At 57.6% G+C, this 19,957-nt stretch overlaps 4 protein-coding genes across 4 annotated transcripts; 2 read left to right on the forward strand and 2 right to left on the reverse strand.

Moving 5' to 3' along the window:
• Nucleotides 1-523: 523 nt before the first annotated feature.
• Nucleotides 524-3,862, reverse strand: PHYSODRAFT_255368 (hypothetical protein; the record flags this gene model as incomplete). The annotated part of the gene is made up of 2 exons (XM_009525520.1): nt 524-1,384; nt 1,577-3,862. 2 exons carry the CDS (start codon nt 3,860-3,862, stop codon nt 524-526), a joined length of 3,147 nt encoding a protein of 1,048 aa, XP_009523815.1.
• Nucleotides 3,863-6,996: 3,134 nt separating this feature from the next.
• On the forward strand, nt 6,997-8,525 carry PHYSODRAFT_329129 (hypothetical protein; the record flags this gene model as incomplete). The annotated part of the gene is made up of 3 exons (XM_009525521.1): nt 6,997-7,104; nt 7,207-7,650; nt 7,764-8,525. The coding sequence occupies 3 exons, from the start codon at nt 6,997-6,999 to the stop codon at nt 8,523-8,525; spliced, it is 1,314 nt and encodes a 437-aa protein (XP_009523816.1).
• A 561-nt stretch (nt 8,526-9,086) lies between these two features.
• PHYSODRAFT_255299 (aspartic protease) lies at nt 9,087-10,257 on the reverse strand (the record flags this gene model as incomplete). Its single annotated transcript, XM_009525522.1, has 2 exons — nt 9,087-9,746; nt 9,934-10,257. The coding sequence occupies 2 exons, from the start codon at nt 10,255-10,257 to the stop codon at nt 9,087-9,089; spliced, it is 984 nt and encodes a 327-aa protein (XP_009523817.1).
• A 2,078-nt stretch (nt 10,258-12,335) lies between these two features.
• On the forward strand, nt 12,336-13,685 carry PHYSODRAFT_329131 (hypothetical protein; the record flags this gene model as incomplete). Its single annotated transcript, XM_009525523.1, has 5 exons — nt 12,336-12,476; nt 12,543-12,719; nt 12,796-13,027; nt 13,094-13,449; nt 13,491-13,685. 5 exons carry the CDS (start codon nt 12,336-12,338, stop codon nt 13,683-13,685), a joined length of 1,101 nt encoding a protein of 366 aa, XP_009523818.1.
• Between the last annotated feature and the right edge of the window lie 6,272 nt (nt 13,686-19,957).

Below are 19,957 nucleotides of genomic sequence, written 5' to 3' on the forward strand. Positions count from 1 at the left end.
TGTCGATGTCCAGGCCTTTCACACTTCTCGCAGAACGTGCCAGTCCGAATTACTTCCTCTTGGCGACGGCGGTGCGGAGGACGGACCGAATCTCGACGCCCCTGGCTGCTGTTCCAGCGGCGGCGGTTTCCATCCTGAACCCGTCATCACACGGAACACCGCATTGCGCAGAACGTCTTCATTCAGTACCGTCAGGGTTGGATCTGGTCCGGCTGGTCGTGCCGGAGCAGGCGGGACTGGATCATGATTCGGTGCGGTCGTCAGTGCGCGGTTCTCCACTTCATCCTGAAAGCGCACGTGTCGATCCTCTTCATCCGATTCGTCTTCGCTCTGTGCGATGTAAGCACGTCCCGCAGGTTTCGGTCTGTACCGCTCGCGATCTCGGTCTCGGTCTCGGTCCCGACGCGGATGGATTGTCCGCGCGGAAGTCGCGCGGTCTGGATGAGCTCTCGCGCTCACTATCCTGGTAGTCACCTTCATGCTGACGCAGAATGAACTCCAGGTCGTCGATGCTGTGTATGCGCTAACTCTTCAGACTGGATCGCAACCTTGATTCGGAGAGGTTCCGGATGAACAGCTTGATGTGCATCTCTCGCGTCCTCGGCGACTTCTTGAAGTTCACATTCACCTTGTTCGCCCCAGCATTCAGTCGGTAGAAGAAGTCGAGGGCCGATTCGGTCCGCTTCTGAGCCATGGTAAAATTTCGCTCCGAATCGGACACCTTCGACCGACAATACTTGTTCTTGAACGCGCGGGACAACAGACTCCAGGTGTCGCGTGTGTGCCTCGGCAGTTGTTGACGCCAGTTGCGGGCAGACGAAGGCGACTTCAGACGCAGCTCGTAGACCTTCATGCTGTCCGTCCAGCCACCTTGGACCGTCAGGGTGAGGAATCGCTCCCACCATCTTGTCCGTTCTTGGTATGGAGCCTTGTCGTCGAAGTCCTCGAGCGAGCTGGAGCTCACATACGGTCTGAAATTCATCACCGTCTTACCATCCTGTGTCGTCACCGACGTGGAGTGCGTGGGCACGTTAGCCAGCGAGTCGTCCGAGTCGCTGGAGCTGTAGCCTTCGTCGTAGCCGTCATTCGAGCTCGAGTCCGGGTCAGATCCGGAGGGGTCACCGCTCTCGCGGCTCCGCCTACCGGATGGGCGCTTGCGCGCCCCAGACCCGGTGTCCCTCGCGTCCTTGGAGCCTTGCCCCTTCACGGGCGGCTTCTTGGCGTCCTTCGCGGGGGCATCTTGCTTGCCCTTCGCCGGCGCAGCCTGCGCAGGGCGCGCCTTGGTCGCTCGCGCCTTGAGAACACCATCGATCGTCGCTTGGAGTTGGGCTGCTAGAAGCTCGTCGGCGTGTGGCGTTGCAGACCCGATGGGCGCCTGGTCGGACTAAATAGGCGCACTTGCACCCGGTTGCAGAGTCGCACACCCGGTCTCTGTCTTCACTTGCGACACCGAATCAGGTCCCGATGTTGCTTGAGCAGCTGGATTTGCCTGCCGTGTTGCACGAAGGCTGTGCAACTGGTGGGCCTGAAACCGCTGAATGTTCCGCTAAGATTCTCGCTCCCTCTCCCGCTTAACTTCAAGCTTGTGGACTTTCTCTTGGAATAAATCCAGTTGAGCGTTCAGTCCCCGCTGGACGTCTTCGACCCAGCGTGCTCGGTCGGCTTCGGCCTGCGCTTCCTGCTGCTTCCAGCGCTCGGTGAACTCCGCGGTAACGCGTTCAAGCTCCAGACGCGCCGCCTCGGCGCGGGCGCTCTGAATGGCGGGGGCCACTTTGTGCTCCTGGGTCGGCGACACCGAGGAATCTCCGGACTGGATCGGGGGCTCCGGGGTCGGAGCATTCTGTCCCCATCCGGTCTGCCGACTGCCTTGGAGGGCAGCAGTGCGTCCGGCGAGCTCCTGAATCGCGTGGAACGCGTTCTGGAGTCCTTCACCCGGTCGAGCTGTGTTCGCAGCGGACGCCTCCTGGTTCAGCTCCATCCTGGCAAGGGCTTCCTGAGTCTGGCGCATCGTATTGAGCGCGACTTGGGAGGCCCCCGACATCACGGACATCGCGGAGCGGCTGGACCGACCGGATCGACTCGATCTGCTGGACCGACTCGGTGCGCGCTTCGACCTCGATGATCTTCGGTGGTGACTCCGGTCATCCTCGCTGGAATCCGACTCGCTTGGTGACGGACTCCGCTTCTCGCGCCTGGACGTCGTTCGCGGATCGGATGACGCTCTCGACCTTCGGTCACTCCGGACGGTGGTGCGATCGGACTCCGACATAACGACATCGTCCTGATCCACCGCCGTCGATGGCCGAGGGAGTGCGCTCCGGGTGATCTCCACGGTTCCTCCGCCAGTGCCGGACTGAATCATCCCCGCTTGCGCGGTCGTCACCATGGGTCCGTACCCAATCGCGGACATGTGTCTCGCGGCATCGTGTCCGGACCACAGCGACGACGAAGGCGAGCTGCCTCTGGACGACCGAGCTCCCGATGCTGCACTGAATGTCAATTCGTTGGATCCGGCCGTCGTACCGAACAAGCTCGAATCAAGATCCGAGGGCAAACGGGACGTCGGGCCGAACTGAACCAGCGCTCCGGTACCGGAAGCACGTCCAGACTCGCGGGATGCGTGGTACGAAGGGAGTGAGGAGAGCGACGGCGTGGACACCAGCGGCACGGACAGGATTGACGATGCGGACTGGATGGACGACGGGCGAGGCGGTCCGTACTGCGGGCGCTTGGAATCCGGTTCGCCGGTGGACGACCCTTGCGGGCTCCGTGTCCGCCGGAGTCCGGCCACTCGTAGACGCAGGACGAACTCGCGACCCAGTAGTCCAGCTTCGTAATCCGACATCAATAAATCTCCGTCGTTGTCTTCAGCATGGTAGTCCAGGATCGATGCTCGCACAGGCTGCTGCGGCGTTGATCCAGTGTTCCCAGCATTCGGTCCGGTCAGGTCTTGAACGTCCGGTGCATCCAGTACGATCTTGAAGGGCACACCGGACGCCAGCTCGCGCCACTCGATCAGCTCGAACGCGAGGAAATTCTGGACGTCTTCGACCACAGAGCGCACCAGGCTCGGTGCGACTCTGGAGGACTTGGACTGGAACCACATCAGAATCAGGTTGTGAAACCTGAAACCGGCAGCGAAGAGGAGAGACTGGATGAGCGCAACGCACTCGCGCGGCGAGAGAATGCTCGGCGGAATCACGATACCCGTGACATCCTGGGCAAGGCACAGCTCGAGCCGTACCGAATCAAGCTCCGCTATCCATGCAGCGTCTTGACTTGCCATTGCCATTCGGTCCGACAGGTACTTCGACGTCGCCAGCGCGGCGGCCCACCATTCGGTGAAGTTGGGTGCCGGCTCGAGCCAGGCATACTCCACCTTGAGCGGGACGACAGCGCTTTCACGATGCTGCTCCCAGCGGCGCACTTGCTCGGCCACGTACGCCTTCGCCTGAGCCTCGCTCACTTGGGCCTTGGTCTCGTCGGGTCCTCGCGAATCCGAGGGCGCCAGACCGGATTGGGCTTCAATCTTGAGCGCGGGTGCTTGGGCAGTCGCGGCCGGACCGGATGGCGCAGGGGCAGACCGGGTCTCGGCTTCGTCGTTCAGTACGCCGTCTTCTTGGACAGTCGACAGCGGGCCTTCGTGCTTGATCGACGGGGCTTCATCCAGAATCTCGACTTCGTCATCCGGCTGGGGAGAGTCCGAAACTCGACGCTCAGCCGGGGGCTCAACCTCATCGGCGCCTCCCACAGACGCCTGGGCGGGTTCATCATCCTGTGCGGACTCACCCTCATCCAGTTCCGTCGCCGGGTCTGGGGCACATTCGGTGCCGGCCGGCACAGACCGCCTCCAGGGCCTCATCCTGGTTTGCTTGGTACGCATCCAGAACGGAGGACTCCGGGGCCGCTTGATCTTGAACGGCCGCCGACGCCTTCTTCTTCTCTTCGAGGACCGCCTTGCGCTTCTCAACACCAGCTTTCCGAGCCTCCCGGACAACGTCGTCCAGGGCCTTGTGCTCCAATTGTGGGTCCTTGGACTTGGTTTAGTATGGTGCAGGACTCCCTCTCGACTCCTCGAAAGTATCCAGTCTGTTCTTCAAGGTCACGCATCACTTTGATTGCAGACTGGCTTCGAACTGACTCGAATCCCTGAAAATCAGGTGACACTCAGGGTCATCTTCTGAAATCCTGGGAATTCTGAGGAATCTTGGGGAACTGTGGGGATTCTTGGGTGTTGGCTTGGGAGACACTTCAGTTCAGTATAGAGAGTCTGGATTTATGGTCCAAACCCAGAGAATCATCTTGGAACTCTGGGTCACCTGCACTCAGGGAGGTGAACTCTGGGTTTCCGTGCGGCACTCTGGGTAACAAGTCTGCTACATTGCAGGCTCGCGTGTATCTCCACAAAGCCACACTTTTAGCGGGTTTAGCGGCCTCCTGTGCATGATCATGGTGGTAGTGGGTTGATTCTCAGGGTAATTTGATCCTCTGGGGCACTCTGAGCCACAGCAAGATGAGGTGTACTCTGGGATACATTCGCCGGAGACACTTTCCGCCAGACTTTAGGCACTCATCGTAAGGGAAAGTCCGCGGCTGGACTAAGCCTTCTCTGAAATCCTGGGCGTGCACTCCCAGGGTTCACACTTCCAGTCAGTTGGGCCCATCTGCGGTCAGGCGCTGGATTTATCCCGAGAAATCACTTCTCTCCCACAGTCGCCATCCATGTCACACGGGTACAGCCGCGCCGTATCCAAGTCATCCACCAATCAGCATCCGATACAAACTCCAAGTCATCAGGTGACGGCGCATCGTCGGCAATTTTCTGGGGACCGCCTCGTGTCACAGACAGGGTGCCGCCAAAGTGAGTGGAATCCTGGGAGTCGACAGAGTGCAACGGCCGTATCGAAGTCGACGGTGGATTATCCTCTGTGTTTTTGTGGCCTGGCCATGGTTCACCAGTTCAGAGCGATTACCTCGTTGATGGGCCCGGACCAGGAGGCGGTCCCCAGAAAATTGCCGACGATGCGCCGTCACCTGATGACTTGGAGTTTGTATCGGATGCTGATTGGTGGATGACTTGGATACGGCGCGGCTGTACCCGTGTGACATGGATGGCGACTGTGGGAGAGAAGTGATTTCTCGGGATAAATCCAGCGCCTGACCGCAGATGGGCCCAACTGACTGGAAGTGTGAACCCTGGGAGTGCACGCCCAGGATTTCAGAGAAGGCTTAGTCCAGCCGCGGACTTTCCCTTACGATGAGTGCCTAAAGTCTGGCGGAAAGTGTCTCCGGCGAATGTATCCCAGAGTACACCTCATCTTGCTGTGGCTCAGAGTGCCCCAGAGGATCAAATTACCCTGAGAATCAACCCACTACCACCATGATCATGCACAGGAGGCCGCTAAACCCGCTAAAAGTGTGGCTTTGTGGAGATACACGCGAGCCTGCAATGTAGCAGACTTGTTACCCAGAGTGCCGCACGATGACCCAGAGTTCACCTCCCTGAGTGCAGGTGACCCAGAGTTCCAAGATGATTCTCTGGGTTTGGACCATAAATCCAGACTCTCTATACTGAACTGAAGTGTCTCCCAAGCCAACACCCAAGAATCCCCACAGTTCCCCAAGATTCCTCAGAATCCCCAGGATTTCAGAAGATGACCCTGAGTGTCACCTGATTTTCAGGGATTCGAGTCAGTTCGAAGCCAGTCTGCAATCAAAGTGATGCGTGACCTTGAAGAACCGTTGTCGATGCGCAGACTGGATACCTTCGAGGAGTCGAGAGGGAATCCTGCACCATACTAAATCAAGTCTAAGGACCCATAATTGGCACTTTCGACGCCGTGCGACAATGGATTCGCAAGCCGATCGCAAGTTTGGACCGCTGAACCCAAGGTATACTCAAGACAAGACATTTGACCCCAAGCATAGTGAACAGAAGATATTTACCCGAAGAAGTAAGAGAGCGAGAGAGAGAAGTAGCTGATAAAAGACAAACAGAGTTCAATTTTCCCTGTACTGCGCAAGTGACTTCGGCCAAGCTTGCCGACGGAAATCCGGAGGACCCGAGACTACGACCGCGGGACACTAAGGGCACATCAACGGCGAAGGACAGCCGTCTGTGTGGACTCCATCAACTCAAGTCCCAGTTAGGTGGGGACCAGCGACGGCCTTGAGCTTCCTGGAGTGATCCATCTATTCCATATCCTAGTTGGGTCACTTGCTGTGCTCGTGGTAGCCCATTTCATATTATTCCGGAGGGTATTCTGGGGTGCTAGGTAGTCGCCTCCAGAATTTTGTATTGACTGCTTGTGTGAAGGGAAGGTAACTGATAGTGATTGTATTTTCCTCCTTTATTGGAGGTGGTGCGCGTTTGTGTGAGTCTCAGGGGAGCTAGGCCCCTGAATTTCAGACTCGAGTGAGCCTAGTGTGTGTGTGACCCACCGTACAAGGGTCCAAAAGAATAAGTGACGGCTAGTTGAAGTGTTTGTATACTCTGTATTTGTTGGTTTTATCGAGCTAGGACGGCATTTGGGTAAGGTGTCTTCTGAGTTCCAAGTCCCGGAGTTGACTGAAATCCTGGACCCTGAATTCGTGATATTCTGGGTTTCGAGGGATCTGATTCTCTGGGTTTGCCTTTGTTGTGGGGGTGCGTTCTGAAGTAGACGTGCACTCCCGCACTTCTTCGAGGTTACATTAACTACCGGTGGAGTGCCGTTCCGTCGAAGACAAACGAGCCGACAGGGATTACACAAGGTACCCACGCCAACCAGGGAATGTGATTTTCAGGGTTTAAAACTTTGTGGCTGCGAATCTCTGGGTCTATCTTCTTGCTGTTGGCTCTCAAGTCGATTCTCTGGGTCTACACCCTGTGGAACAGTCTTGAGCTACGCTATACGAACCCCCCTGGGCGACAAAGGTTTCATCGGCCTCGCCTCATCTGCCCAACAGGACCTATCTTCAAGGTTCTCCTCTCAAACGCAAAAGCTACAACGGGCTATGCGCGGTCACATCGCCATTTCACAGATCGTCAACATGGCGGAGAGCGCGCCTTCGGACGGCAAGCAAGCGACGGCGCCAGCTCAAGGCCCGGCGCCCCCCGACAGCGTGCCTCCTCCAACACAGCAGCGCGCCGGCGACGCTGCGAACGCCGCACCAGCGGGTAGTGACAGCGACCGGGCGGGCAACTCAGCGTCCAGCGACACTTAGGCGGACGGCACCAAGACCGGGGCAACTAAGCACGTCTCCTTCTCCGGCGACGCGGGCAAGACTTCTGACGCGGACATGCGCGAGGCCAATGGCAACGCCTCGGCTGACGCTGCAACCCAGCAAACTGGTGACGCGAACTCAGAGTCCAAGGCTCCAGACGCAAGCGGCGCAGCTTCGGACGTGAACATGGAGGGCGCCTCTGAATTCAAGACGCCGCGCCATGCGACGCTGGAGGACGTCAGGGGGCTCATCTTCGCAAGCATGCTTCGGCAGGAGGAGGTCGACCTCCCTAACTTCCTGGTCCCTGAACGTCCAACACACTGGAAACTGCCGGCTCCGCCGAACCTCAAGACCAACGCGCATCTCGTGGGAGTCCCTGGGATCATGAACAACATTCGTGGGGGCGCGTTAGGCATGGAAGGCTACGGCGGCGCGACTACGCTGGTCGGCTTCGAGGAGCTCTCAGACGAGCATCTCAGGGGTTGAAGGAAGTCTGTGGCGCCGACGCTGGGATCGATGTCCTATGTCCACGTCGTTCGCCTCTTTCGGCATTCGAGCTGGACAACACCCTGAATTCCATCGGTATTCGACGTGAGATGGCTTCACTCCTGAGTCGCTTCAACAGCACAAGGCTCGCTGGGCGAGTGTTCAAGATGACTGGTTACCTGCGTCGCGTCCTTGAAGCCTTCAGGCACATGCGCTCCCTAGCTGATTCCCAGCAGGGTACTTCCGCTGTCCAAGACACGGCCGATACGCGGCGCAAGCACAAGGAATTGAAGCGCGCCTGGAAATTCACGTCTGACTACTGTTTTCTGGAGATTCAAGAGGCTCTGGGTAAGGCGGATTCCGCTGGGGACCTGCAAAAGGCTGCGTTGCAGGAGCAGAAGGCGCGATACCAGGACGAGATCGATTCCCTGGAATCCGAGAAGGCGCAGCTCAAGGCGCGCCTGGCGAACTCTGAGGCTCAGGTGCGGATCCTGAAATCGCGACTCGAGTCTGCTGCGGTGGATCCCTGGAAGTTCTCTGACTTCCTGCAGGAACACACTGAATTCACGGGCAATTGGGAGCGTCTCCACGACCTCTTCAAGTTCTGCATCAAGGACTCGAAGCCTCCTGAATCCTGGGACACGGTCGTCAACGTCACGGCCATGGACAAGCGCAAGGCGGTGGCGCCCCCGTACCCAGAGAAGAACACGCGAGTGTCTCCGTCCTCAGGGTCTGGGTCGTCCAGTCGTCCTGAAATTCTGGATCTCTCGGGTCCTGGCAGCAAGCCTCGCAGCGGTTCGAAAAGCGGGGGCAAAACTCAGGATTCCAAGTAATCTCAGGGCTCCAAGAAGGGTCAAGGCTCCAGAAAATCACGGGACTCTGAGGCGCCAGACACACAGTCGTAGTCCGCGAACTCCAAGGTTCACAAGGTCCAGCGTCGTCCCAAGAATCATCAGCCTGGCCGCGACTCTGTGCGTCGCGCCGGCGAAAAGACTGTGGTGTCCAAGGAGGCTGCGCACGCGATGCTCCCTGGGGGTATCGTCTGGAAGGAAGTTCGACCAGACGTGCGTCAGGCCATTCTTGCTGGGCTCAAGTACGACACAGCCATGGAGTGGATAGGCAGTGACCGGGCGGCTCACGGGCATTTCCGGCTGCCGCAGCTGATCAAGATGATCGTGAGCAGCTTGATGCAGCCATTCACCACGCGATAGTCGATGCACATCCGGATGTCAACACCATTCTTCTTGAGGACGATCACGATTGGAGATGCCCAGGGGGACGTAAAAGTCTCGATCAGCCCGTTCTCCAGAAGCTTCTTCAGAAGTTCATACACCTTGGTCCACAGGTGTGGTTCAATGGACGCAGGGTTTCAGCGGCCGTATCATCTTCAGGACTCATGCACTCGGGGTTCCGACAGCCTGCGAGGCAACATCGGTCACCGCCTGCTTCAGAACGTCACCCAAGTCACTCGTATCAATAGCAACGTCTCGGAGTTCAGGAGGGTCTTCAGGGGGCACCTCTTCAGTCTGGGTTGCAGCGTCTTCAGCGAAGCGCACGCGACGAGTCTTCGGTTTCCTGAGAATCGAGGCAAGCAGTGCCAAGTCGGGGCCCTTTGCAGGTCGCGACAGAATCTTCGTAGGCCACTGATACTCTGGGGTCTTGACACAGGATGGTTCCAGCGCATCCAGGCGTTCCGCACGAAGTCTGCCCTCACGCGACTGAACACTCTCCAGAATAAGAGTCTGCCACTCCCGGTACGCAAACGATCCAGGGCGCGCAAAGCGTCCGGCACGTGGGAAGAAGCCATACTCCACAATTCGGGCGACTAGCGTTCTGTTGTGAATCCAGACGTCCTTGTCCGAGATTTTGACCACCTTCTCGGTGGCCGGCCAGCGTCTCGCAGCGTAGATCAGGTGCGTTACCCAGCGGTCGCCTCGTCCTGCCCACACAACCTCACGCGGTGGGTTCGTCGGTCCATACGAAATCTTCACCACCTTGGATTCTCCAGGGGCCAGGTGTGGTTTCCACGGGCATGTCGACACCCAGGCGATCCTCTGGAGGCCATCCACACATCATGATTGCCTCTTCATCGGGGAGTGTCACGAGACCTTCGCGAACACTGATCCTCACTCCAGCTGCAAACATGAAACTCATTCCCAGAAGTACTTCGATCCCTTCGCAGATGTTAGCAATCCAGACATCCAGGAGATATATCACCCTCGAACCGAGAGTAATCTTCACCTGAGCACTGGCACCGATGTACGTCGGAACGCCTCCCATGCCAGACACCTTGGTCTGTTTGTGCGACTTGAGTGTGAGTCCGAGCTTACGCGCTAAGTCGAAACTCAGAATATTCACAGTCGCACCGGTATCCAGGAGAACTCTCGTCCGGCAGTCGTTCACAGCACCATGCACCATCGCCACATCACGTTTCTTCGGGTCAGGATCATTGTTTTCCCAGCATCCGTAACGAGCTCCAGGGTTCAGCTTGTACTCCACAATTTCCTCAGAGTTCACCGACCCAGAGTTCGCTTGTTCAGGATGCTGATTTTCAGGGGAAGTCATGAAATCCTGAGTCAAAGTAGTCATGCATTGTTGGTTATCTTGGATTCTTGTTCTCAGCTCCGGGCCTACATACACTAGAACACATAACTCTGGGGCCTTTGTCAGCCCGGCGCGTACTGGGTCCCCACCCAGCGGGCTTATTGGTTTGACAGCCTCCCAGAGTTTGCTTCGCCATCCAAGAGTTTATCCAGGGTTTGGCTCGGCATGTCCTTCAGTGCTCCTTGGCGGGCGAGTTTCGTCACAGCGTCCAGTGTCTTCCAGTCTTCACATGGTTTCCCGAGATGTAGTTTGCCACAATTATCGCACGGTTGCGCGCGACACAAGTGAGTCGGATGACCCACTTCCAGGCAGCGATCACACTTCACATCTTTCCAGCAGTTCTCCTCTGGGTGCCCCCACTTACCGCACTTCTCGCAGAACTTGCCCCAATTCGGGTTCTCGCGGCGAGGGGAACGGAATCCAGAGTTTCCGTTCAGTCCTGGTTGGGCGTTCGGTGGACGCCACCCCATGTTATCCATCACGCGATAGACCTCGTTCGTCAGCGTCTGAGTCCACTCGGCACCCTTCATACTCGCCAGGCTCCCAGCGCTAGACGTAGAAGCTTCTTCTCCAGAGATCTGTGGTGTATCGGGATCGGCCAAAATCTGTTTAAGGCCTGATCGAGCTTCCCACCAGCGCCCAGACACCGACTAACGGAGGGGGTCCCCCAACGATCCGTGATCGGCTGAACTTGTTCTCGCCTTGTGTACCCGTCGGCGGCCTGGATCCGCTCTCTCGGGGCTCCGAAGATGCAGCACGTGGTGAAGATCGAGTGTCTTGGCGTGACGCGGAGATAGTTTGTGGGGCAGCGCGGTAACCTTCGCTCTGTGTCCGAGTATTCGCTCCGATCGAGGGTTCTCCGCTTCGATCGGTCGGCCTGGAGTAGATCCAAGGCCGGTAGTTGCCTTTCCGGGTGTGTTCCTTCCTTTCCTGAGTTGCTTGCCGCTTCCTATAGCGGGATCGAGGTTGATCGAGAGGAGAAACGATCGCCGGCCAAGCACTAATATCCGGTCGATTGAGGACTTGCACACAAAAGATAGATAGCTAGAGTAGGTCAAGCTGGCCAATGTATTAATCCAGTCTTAACCGTACCACTAGTTCACTGTCCAAAGTGTCGATGCTTGCCGAGGCCAATGTGGTTCCTGGGACTTGACGACTTGAGGGGACTTGTGTTCTTCGGTGCAAATTCTGCTCTGATTTATGTTTAGCTGGTATCTCTCTACCGCTACCATCTCATCTACCATCCTACAACTAAACAACCACTGGATTCTTGTCCTGACTTCGTCCTCCATGTGCATCCCATCGCGGTCGATCCCCGATCCACGATCATCCCACAATCGGCTCCCGATCCACAATCGGCTCCCGATCCACGATCGACTCCCGATCTGCGATCGACTCCCGATCTGTGATCGATCCCGATCGGCGATCGGCGATCACCTCTCGATCGACGACTTGTGCCGGTTGCCGTACGCCGCCGATCCATCATCTTCCGTCCTCGGCCGTCCTAGATCTGCGAGATCTGTCGTCGATCGGGACTTGGGTCGGCCTCGAATCACGCCACGGTTCGAACGCGATCATCCACAATCTAGCTTGCCACATGTCCTGCCTTACGCGCCGGCGTCATCGGGCCACTTGAGATCTCCCGAAGAACTCCCTCTGATCCATAGATCCTCGCTGCCTGTCTCTCGATCGCTGACCCCCCATACTTCCAGTCGATCGGCCCTGCCGCCTTTCTCGGAGATCAATTCTTATTCAGCACTTCTCCACATCAGTTGTGTCGCACGGCGTCTCACTTCGGACAGTTCGACCTTGGTTATTCTCCAATTCGCCGGCTCAAGCACGGACCACTCACAGATGAGCACACCGCCGCCCAACCCGCCTGTGCCTCCGTCCGGTCCGCCGGATGACGACGGTTCGACGCATGGCTCGCCCCGATCGACTCATTCGACACCTCGATCGACGCGATCGACGGCCTCCTGCCGTGCCGCGGCCTCCCCGGATGCCGTCCGCCGAATCGCCCGCTTGGAAGATGAGCTGGCATGCGCCTGCGCTTCCCGATCGTCTATGATCCGCGACGGGCGCGCCAGGACGTCACCGTGCGCGAGCTGACTGCGAACCTGCACGACTTGGAACGCCACCGCTGGGCGCAAGAGGAAGAGATCCGCCGCCTTCAGACGGAAGTCAGCGACCTTCAACAGAGTGCCTAGGGTCAGGGTCCGCAGCTGATCCAAGGCCTCCGGGATCAGATAGCCCTGCAAGCCGCCGAGATCCAGGATCTGGATCGCCAACTGACACGCGCTCAGGCCCATCTCGCGACTGCTAACGCCGATGGTGATCGACTGGACCACCAGCTCGATCTCGCCGCGGCGGACATTTCGGATCTCCGATCGCAGGCTTCTGGGCAAGAGCGCGAACTAGACGAGGTGAACCACGAGCTAGACCTTACGCGCGGCAGCCTCGATCGGGTCCAGACTGCCCTTCGAAGCCACCGTGGTCCAGCGAGGTCACGTTGCGGCTGCGGCAACTCCGACCGTTCCGACCACTACGCCTCCCACTGGACCCACGCCCTCCCAGGATCAACTGCAAGCTGCCCTCCTCTGGGTAAATGAGGAGCTGGATCTGATGCGTACCGCCCGAGATACCGCAAGAGACCAAGCCACCGCTGCCGTGAGAGACGTCGATCAAGCTCATCAAGACCGCGATGCGGCACTCCGAGAGAATGCCGATCTCCGTACGTAAGCTTCCCATACCACCTATTCCGTTGCCGATCGCCGCTCATGCTGTCGCTGTGCTACAGGATCGTGTCTCGAAAGTGCGGAACAGGTGATACGGGCCCAAGACGCCCAATTCCTCGACGTCCAGAACGCCTACGCTATGTTGCGTCACACCAGCGATCGATCCAGCGAGGATCTCAAGAATGTGGCTGACACGTTGTCTCGCGTAGCCCGGTGGATCGGGCTTCGTCAGTGCGCGCCGATCACGCCTGGCCGTCGCAGCCGCAGTCGCTCAGGATCTCCGGACTCTACCGGCCACATCCACAAGCGTGCCCGATCGGCGCCTCCACCCCGCAGTCGATCTCAGAGTCGGTCGCCCGCTCGGTCTCCCTCGCCGTCCTTCTCGTTACACGGTAGTGATGAGGAACTTCCGGCTGGGGTCAGCATGCTGAAGATCAGCCTGCTTCCGATCCAAACGAGCAAGAGGGATCGGACCAAGACGGGTCCGGCTCGCAACCTCGATCTTCGCAGAGAAATCAGTCGGAAGAGGGGGAGTCGTCTCCGGCTAGATCTGCGGCCAACGAAGAAGGATCCGAATCGGAGGGGCCCAACCAAGAGACCGACGAAGAAGAAGACAAGTCGGAGGGGTCTGTCAGGAGGCGCTCGCAGCCTTAGCTCGGTCCCGATCGGAGGCCCGTCGCCGTCAATCTGCCTCGCCAGCCCGTACCCACACTACACCGGCTCGCTCGCGATCGCGATCGCCCTCCGTCATGTCAATTCACTCCCCATCCGGATCGGCTCACTCCCAATCGTCCCACGGAACGCATCAGTCCCGTCATGGCTCACCTAGATCGACGCCTCCGGGATCCCCGCCTGGTTCTCCACCTGGATCGCCGAGGCGTCTTCCTCTGATCCCGCCGTTGTTCTCGATCGGCACCATGATCCCGGGTTTCAACGCCCCCAGGGCACTCGTTCAGGGTGATACGGACCCCTGGCCTTCGATCCTGCTAAGGCAGCTACAGATCACAGCCATGATCCTGTCGATGCTGACCCAGCATCTTCTCCTACCCGAGGGGTGGCTCTTCCCGCTCGCCATTCGGGGCACTGCACAGCCTGCCGCCGGGATCGGCTATCGAGACAACCTCATCACCGGACCTAACATTACCGCGTTGATGGCCGATCGCCCCTGACAGGTGCTGCAGAACCCGGCCAACCCGTTGACTTTCGATCTGGCACTCCATCGAGGCACCGGCACTCGATTGGGTCCGATCGCCACTGCCTAGCTTCAACTCGAAGAGCAGCATCGCCAGGCCTTTTGGGAAACCACTCATTATCTTCCGATCACGGCCGCACAGCGCCGGGACCCGATCGTTGAGCAATACCATCGCGATCGCTGAGCCCGACGGATCCGCCTCGGTGATCGGTGTCGCCGACTCCTCGACGCGATGCTGTCGATGATGCGAGAGATGTGGGCAAACGTCGATCTGCTGCTGCACCCGTTCTTCTTGCAGATCCCGGTGCGGTGTCTCGCGCTGCGAATGCTGGCGACCCCACCCAGCACCAAGGTGAACCGACCGACCTCAGAACGGCCCTGATCGAGGCCGACACCCATGACCCCTGGCGGAACCAGTGTCGCGACCACCCCCAGGACCATCCAGCTCAACGGATCGCGCGCCTCCGCAACAAGTTCAACCCCAACGTCGGCGCCCAGCACCAGCCATGACATGATCGCCGTCTCTGCGATCGGCTTCCGTAAGTAGCGAACCAGTCGACCATTACAACTCCAGAGTCGGAGTGACTCGGAGGCCGATCTTCCATACGCGTAGCGCGGAATTACTCAGATTGATCAATTCCATCTTAATAACCCACATTCTTCCTTGATCTTCCACTGTTCCCCGTCAATCCATTCGTTGTTAATTCGATCGGCCAAGATCTGTCCTCATGCCTTCCTGTACTCACTCCATAACCGTCCGATCTGCACTCACATACACTCATTCGTTCATATACAACCCCTTCCTCCGGTCAACGGCCTCCCCGTCGATCCGTCATCCATCTCGCTCACCAAGGTGACCAGCTGACCCTGGCGGTCCGATCTCACTCCTCCTCGTGAGACTGCATTCGCGCCGAATCGGTTCCGGCTCGCGCGATCTTGAAGGAACTCGTGTAATAAAGCTCCACAGTTGAGATCAGCTTCGTCGACCCAGTCAGGCTCGTCGTAACCCTTCCAGTGTACCAGGAATTCTCGATAAGTCCGGCCGTACCGCGTCCTTCAACCCGTCCGCATATTCGTGATCTTCTCCACTTCGTACTCGTTCGAGTCTCGATCTGGGGTCCAGCTGTCCTCAGGAGGTAAGACTTCGTCGAAATTAAGTCGATCTGTTTCGTCCACCGTAAGCGAGATCTGCGGTCGATCGGTGAAGTCCCTGACCAACTTCAGCTTCGAAACATGCACGATCGGGAACAGGTGATAGTCCGTACCAGCGATCTGAAGCTTCATCGTGTACTCATTCACCTTCTCCGCAACGCGGAACGGGCCGTGCCACAGGTGAGCCAGCTTCCGGGCATACCCCTCTTTTACATAATCCAGGTACAGCCACACCTGAGATCCAGCCTCGATCGAGTGTGGTCGAACTTCTTCATTGTGTCGATCGGCCCGATCCGCGATCGCCTCGCGTAGGCGACATTCACCTGACTTCAAGCCTGATCGTAGTGCCTCTGGATCTGATAACGCCACCGTCGAGGATTCCGATCCCGCGTCCGAGTGCTACCCAAAGGTATCATCGCCTCAAGCGTCGATCGAGGATCCCAGCCATGCACCAGATAAAAAGGGGAGTCTCCACGGACTCGATCTTGAGCCGTGTTGATCGCGAAGGTCAATCGTTCTGCGTACTCATCCCAATCTCTCTGATCCAGATCCTCCACGAACATCTTCAGGGCTCTCGTCGCCGTCTGTACCATTCGCTCTGAAGTACCGTTAGCTTGAGGTCGATGGCATACGACCTATGCCATTGTCGCTCGCTGACGCATACCCAGGATCTTGTTAAAGGCGCGGAAGAAATCGGCCATAAATCCCGGTTCGCGATCATGCCTGATCACCTCGCTAGCACCAAATCGCCGGAACACGCACTCTTCGTAAGACTCGGCGATCGTCTGCGTCGATCGGGACGAACTGGCCTTCGCGATCACGTATCCCGTGAACAGATCGACCCAGATCAACAGTTCCGTATTACCCTTGTACGACTTCGGCAGCGAAGGTATGTGATCCATCGCTACGATCTGGAACGGGTATGTCGCCTGGATGTTCCACGGCGACTCGCCCCTGATCGTGGGTCGTCCTTTGCCGGTCTCGCAGTCGACACATTCACCGACGTACTTTTGCACACTCCTGAAGAGACCTCTCCAGTGAAAGTGATCGCGGATCCGCTGATAGGTACGCCCGATCCCCTGGTGTCCCCCTTCCAGAGTGGAGTGATAGTGACGCAAGATATCTTGATGCAGCGTCTCTGGTGCAACCAGTCTCATCAGTCCATCTCGTTTTGCCTCCGATCGCTTGGAGGGTGGGCAATAGAACAGCAGATTATCTCCGTCGTAACCCGCTGCGATGTTGCTATAGGATCGAGCCTCATCCTGCGTCTGATCAGCCACATCTCCCATCAGGTACTTCTTCATACCCGCGATCCACGTTTCTTCATCTTGAGCTCGACGAATTCGATCGATCCGCAACCCTCGCACGAACTCCTCCTGCATGACGGTCGGGTTCGACCGTGATCTGGCGCCCGATCGGGTGGTCATCGGCGATAGTCGGGCGATCGACTCATCCGATCGAACAACCAGGATCTCATCAAGTCGGTTCAGTGTCACTAGATCCCCATGATCGACCTCATCCTCGACGATGATGCCCCCTTCACGTTGAAGTGCTGCACTGGCTAGGCTGTCTGCACTTCCGTTCCAGTCTCGTTTCACATGTAACAGCTCGTGTTCTGGCCAGTTCCGTAGTTGGTCCAGAACCTTCTGCTTTAACAATGTCAGCTTAGGTGCTTTGCAGTCAATCTCGCCCCGTACTTGCCGGATCACCAGGTTGGAATCACCGCAGACCACCAACCTGCCTCGATCTACGCCGTCAAGGAGGTCGAAACCCAACAACAGATCATGATACTCCGCCTCGTTAACAGTCAACCCTTCAACATAGCCCGATCGTGCCTTCACCACACTCCATTCGGGTAACTTCCACAAGATCGCGCTGTACGCGCCCCCGCCTCGCTTGACGCGGGCGGATCCATCGAAACTTATCACCAGCAGATCTTCGTCTACGCGCACAGTCGGGATCGGGGCTTGAATCTCCCGCCGGGGTTCTTTCTTCGGCGCGATCGCGATCAACGCGTCGTCCATATCCGATCGAGGCGTAATACTAGCGGCGATCGCGCCCAATATCTCGTCCTCTCCCTTGGTGCACTTCGTGATCACCAGTGTGCAGGGCGATAGAAGTGCAGCCCACTGACCCAATCGGCCTTGAAGACCGGGTGATCGAAACAGCCACGCCAACGTCGAGTGTCGGGTCAATACCCGGATCGATCGTCCAACCAGCATGTTATAGTTCAGGTCCAGGATCCGTAACAGCACCAGCACATTTTTCTCCACCACATTATAGTTCAATTCATTCGACTTCAGCGTTCGACTGGCGAAGGTAACGGGATAATAGATCTGGTCGTGCTCCTGCATCAATGCGGCCGAGATCGCCCAGTCACTCGCATACACAATCCCGACCGGATTCCGATCGCGATCGAAGTGCCGCAGGATCGGTGTCGTCGCAATCTTCATCTTCAGCGTCGAAAAGGCACGATGAGCAGGGATCCAGCGTTCATCGGCAACACCGACTTCAGGAACTGATGGAGTCCGATCGGTGTTCACTGGGTCCGTATCCACTAAGTTCGGTACTTGACGATCCAGGATCTGGCGCAGATCGGGGCGTTTCTTCTGCTCGGCGAAGTCCACCTCGCGCAGTTCGTACAGGATCGCCGCGTAGATCGCGTAATCTTCCAAGAAACGGCTGTAATAATTGAGACTGCCCAAGAACGACTGCATCTATCTGAGCGATCCGGGGAACGGCAGATCGGTCAGAGCGGTGAGGTCCCTCGGATTGGCTTCCAGCCCGTCGTTCGACACACGATGTCCCAGATAGTCCACCTTACATCTCTGATCCAGATCCCCCAAGAACTCTTCAGGTCAATCGTTCTGCGTACTCATCCCAATCTCTCTGATCCAGATCCTCCACGAACATCTTCAGGGCTCTCGTCGCCGTCTGTACCATTCGCTCTGAAGTACCGTTAGCTTGAGGTCGATGGCATACGACCTATGCCATTGTCGCTCGCTGACGCATACCCAGGATCTTGTTAAAGGCGCGGAAGAAATCGGTCATAAATCCCGGTTCGCGATCATGCCTGATCACCTCGCTAGCACCAAATCGCCGGAACACGCACTCTTCGTAAGACTCGGCGATCGTCTGCGCGACGATCGGGACGAACTGGCCTTCGCGATCACGTATCCCGTGAACAGATCGACCCAGATCAACAGTTCCGTATTACCCTTGTACGACTTCGGCAGCGAAGGTATGTGATCCATCGCTACGATCTGGAACGGGTATGTCGCCTGGATGTTCCACGGCGACTCGCCCCTGATCGTGGGTCGTCCTTTGCCGGTCTCGCAGTCGACACATTCACCGACGTACTTTTGCACACTCCTGAAGAGACCTCTCCAGTGAAAGTGATCGCGGATCCGCTGATAGGTACGCCCGATCCCCTGGTGTCCCCCTTCCAGAGTGGAGTGATAGTGACGCAAGATATCTTGATGCAGCGTCTCTGGTGCAACCAGTCTCATCAGTCCATCTCGTTTTGCCTCCGATCGCTTGGAGGGTGGGCAATAGAACAGCAGATTATCTCCGTCGTAACCCGCTGCGATGTTGCTATAGGATCGAGCCTCATCCTGCGTCTGATCAGCCACATCTCCCATCAGGTACTTCTTCATACCCGCGATCCACGTTTCTTCATCTTGAGCTCGACGAATTCGATCGATCCGCAACCCTCGCACGAACTCCTCCTGCATGACGGTCGGGTTCGACCGTGATCTGGCGCCCGATCGGGTGGTCATCGGCGATAGTCGGGCGATCGACTCATCCGATCGAACAACCAGGATCTCATCAAGTCGGTTCAGTGTCACTAGATCCCCATGATCGACCTCATCCTCGACGATGATGCCCCCTTCACGTTGAAGTGCTGCACTGGCTAGGCTGTCTGCACTTCCGTTCCAGTCTCGTTTCACATGTAACAGCTCGTGTTCTGGCCAGTTCCGTAGTTGGTCCAGAACCTTCTGCTTTAACAATGTCAGCTTAGGTGCTTTGCAGTCAATCTCGCCCCGTACTTGCCGGATCACCAGGTTGGAATCACCGCAGACCACCAACCTGCCTCGATCTACGCCGTCAAGGAGGTCGAAACCCAACAACAGATCATGATACTCCGCCTCGTTAACAGTCAACCCTTCAACATAGCCCGATCGTGCCTTCACCACACTCCATTCGGGTAACTTCCACAAGATCGCGCTGTACGCGCCCCCGCCTCGCTTGACGCGGGCGGATCCATCGAAACTTATCACCAGCAGATCTTCGTCTACGCGCACAGTCGGGATCGGGGCTTGAATCTCCCGCCGGGGTTCTTTCTTCGGCGCGATCGCGATCAACGCGTCGTCCATATCCGATCGAGGCGTAATACTAGCGGCGATCGCGCCCAATATCTCGTCCTCTCCCTTGGTGCACTTCGTGATCACCAGTGTGCAGGGCGATAGAAGTGCAGCCCACTGACCCAATCGGCCTTGAAGACCGGGTGATCGAAACAGCCACGCCAACGTCGAGTGTCGGGTCAATACCCGGATCGATCGTCCAACCAGCATGTTATAGT

Source organism: Phytophthora sojae (assembly GCF_000149755.1).
Source record: "Phytophthora sojae unplaced genomic scaffold PHYSOscaffold_3, whole genome shotgun sequence".
Classification (NCBI taxonomy): domain Eukaryota; phylum Oomycota; class Peronosporomycetes; order Peronosporales; family Peronosporaceae; genus Phytophthora; species Phytophthora sojae.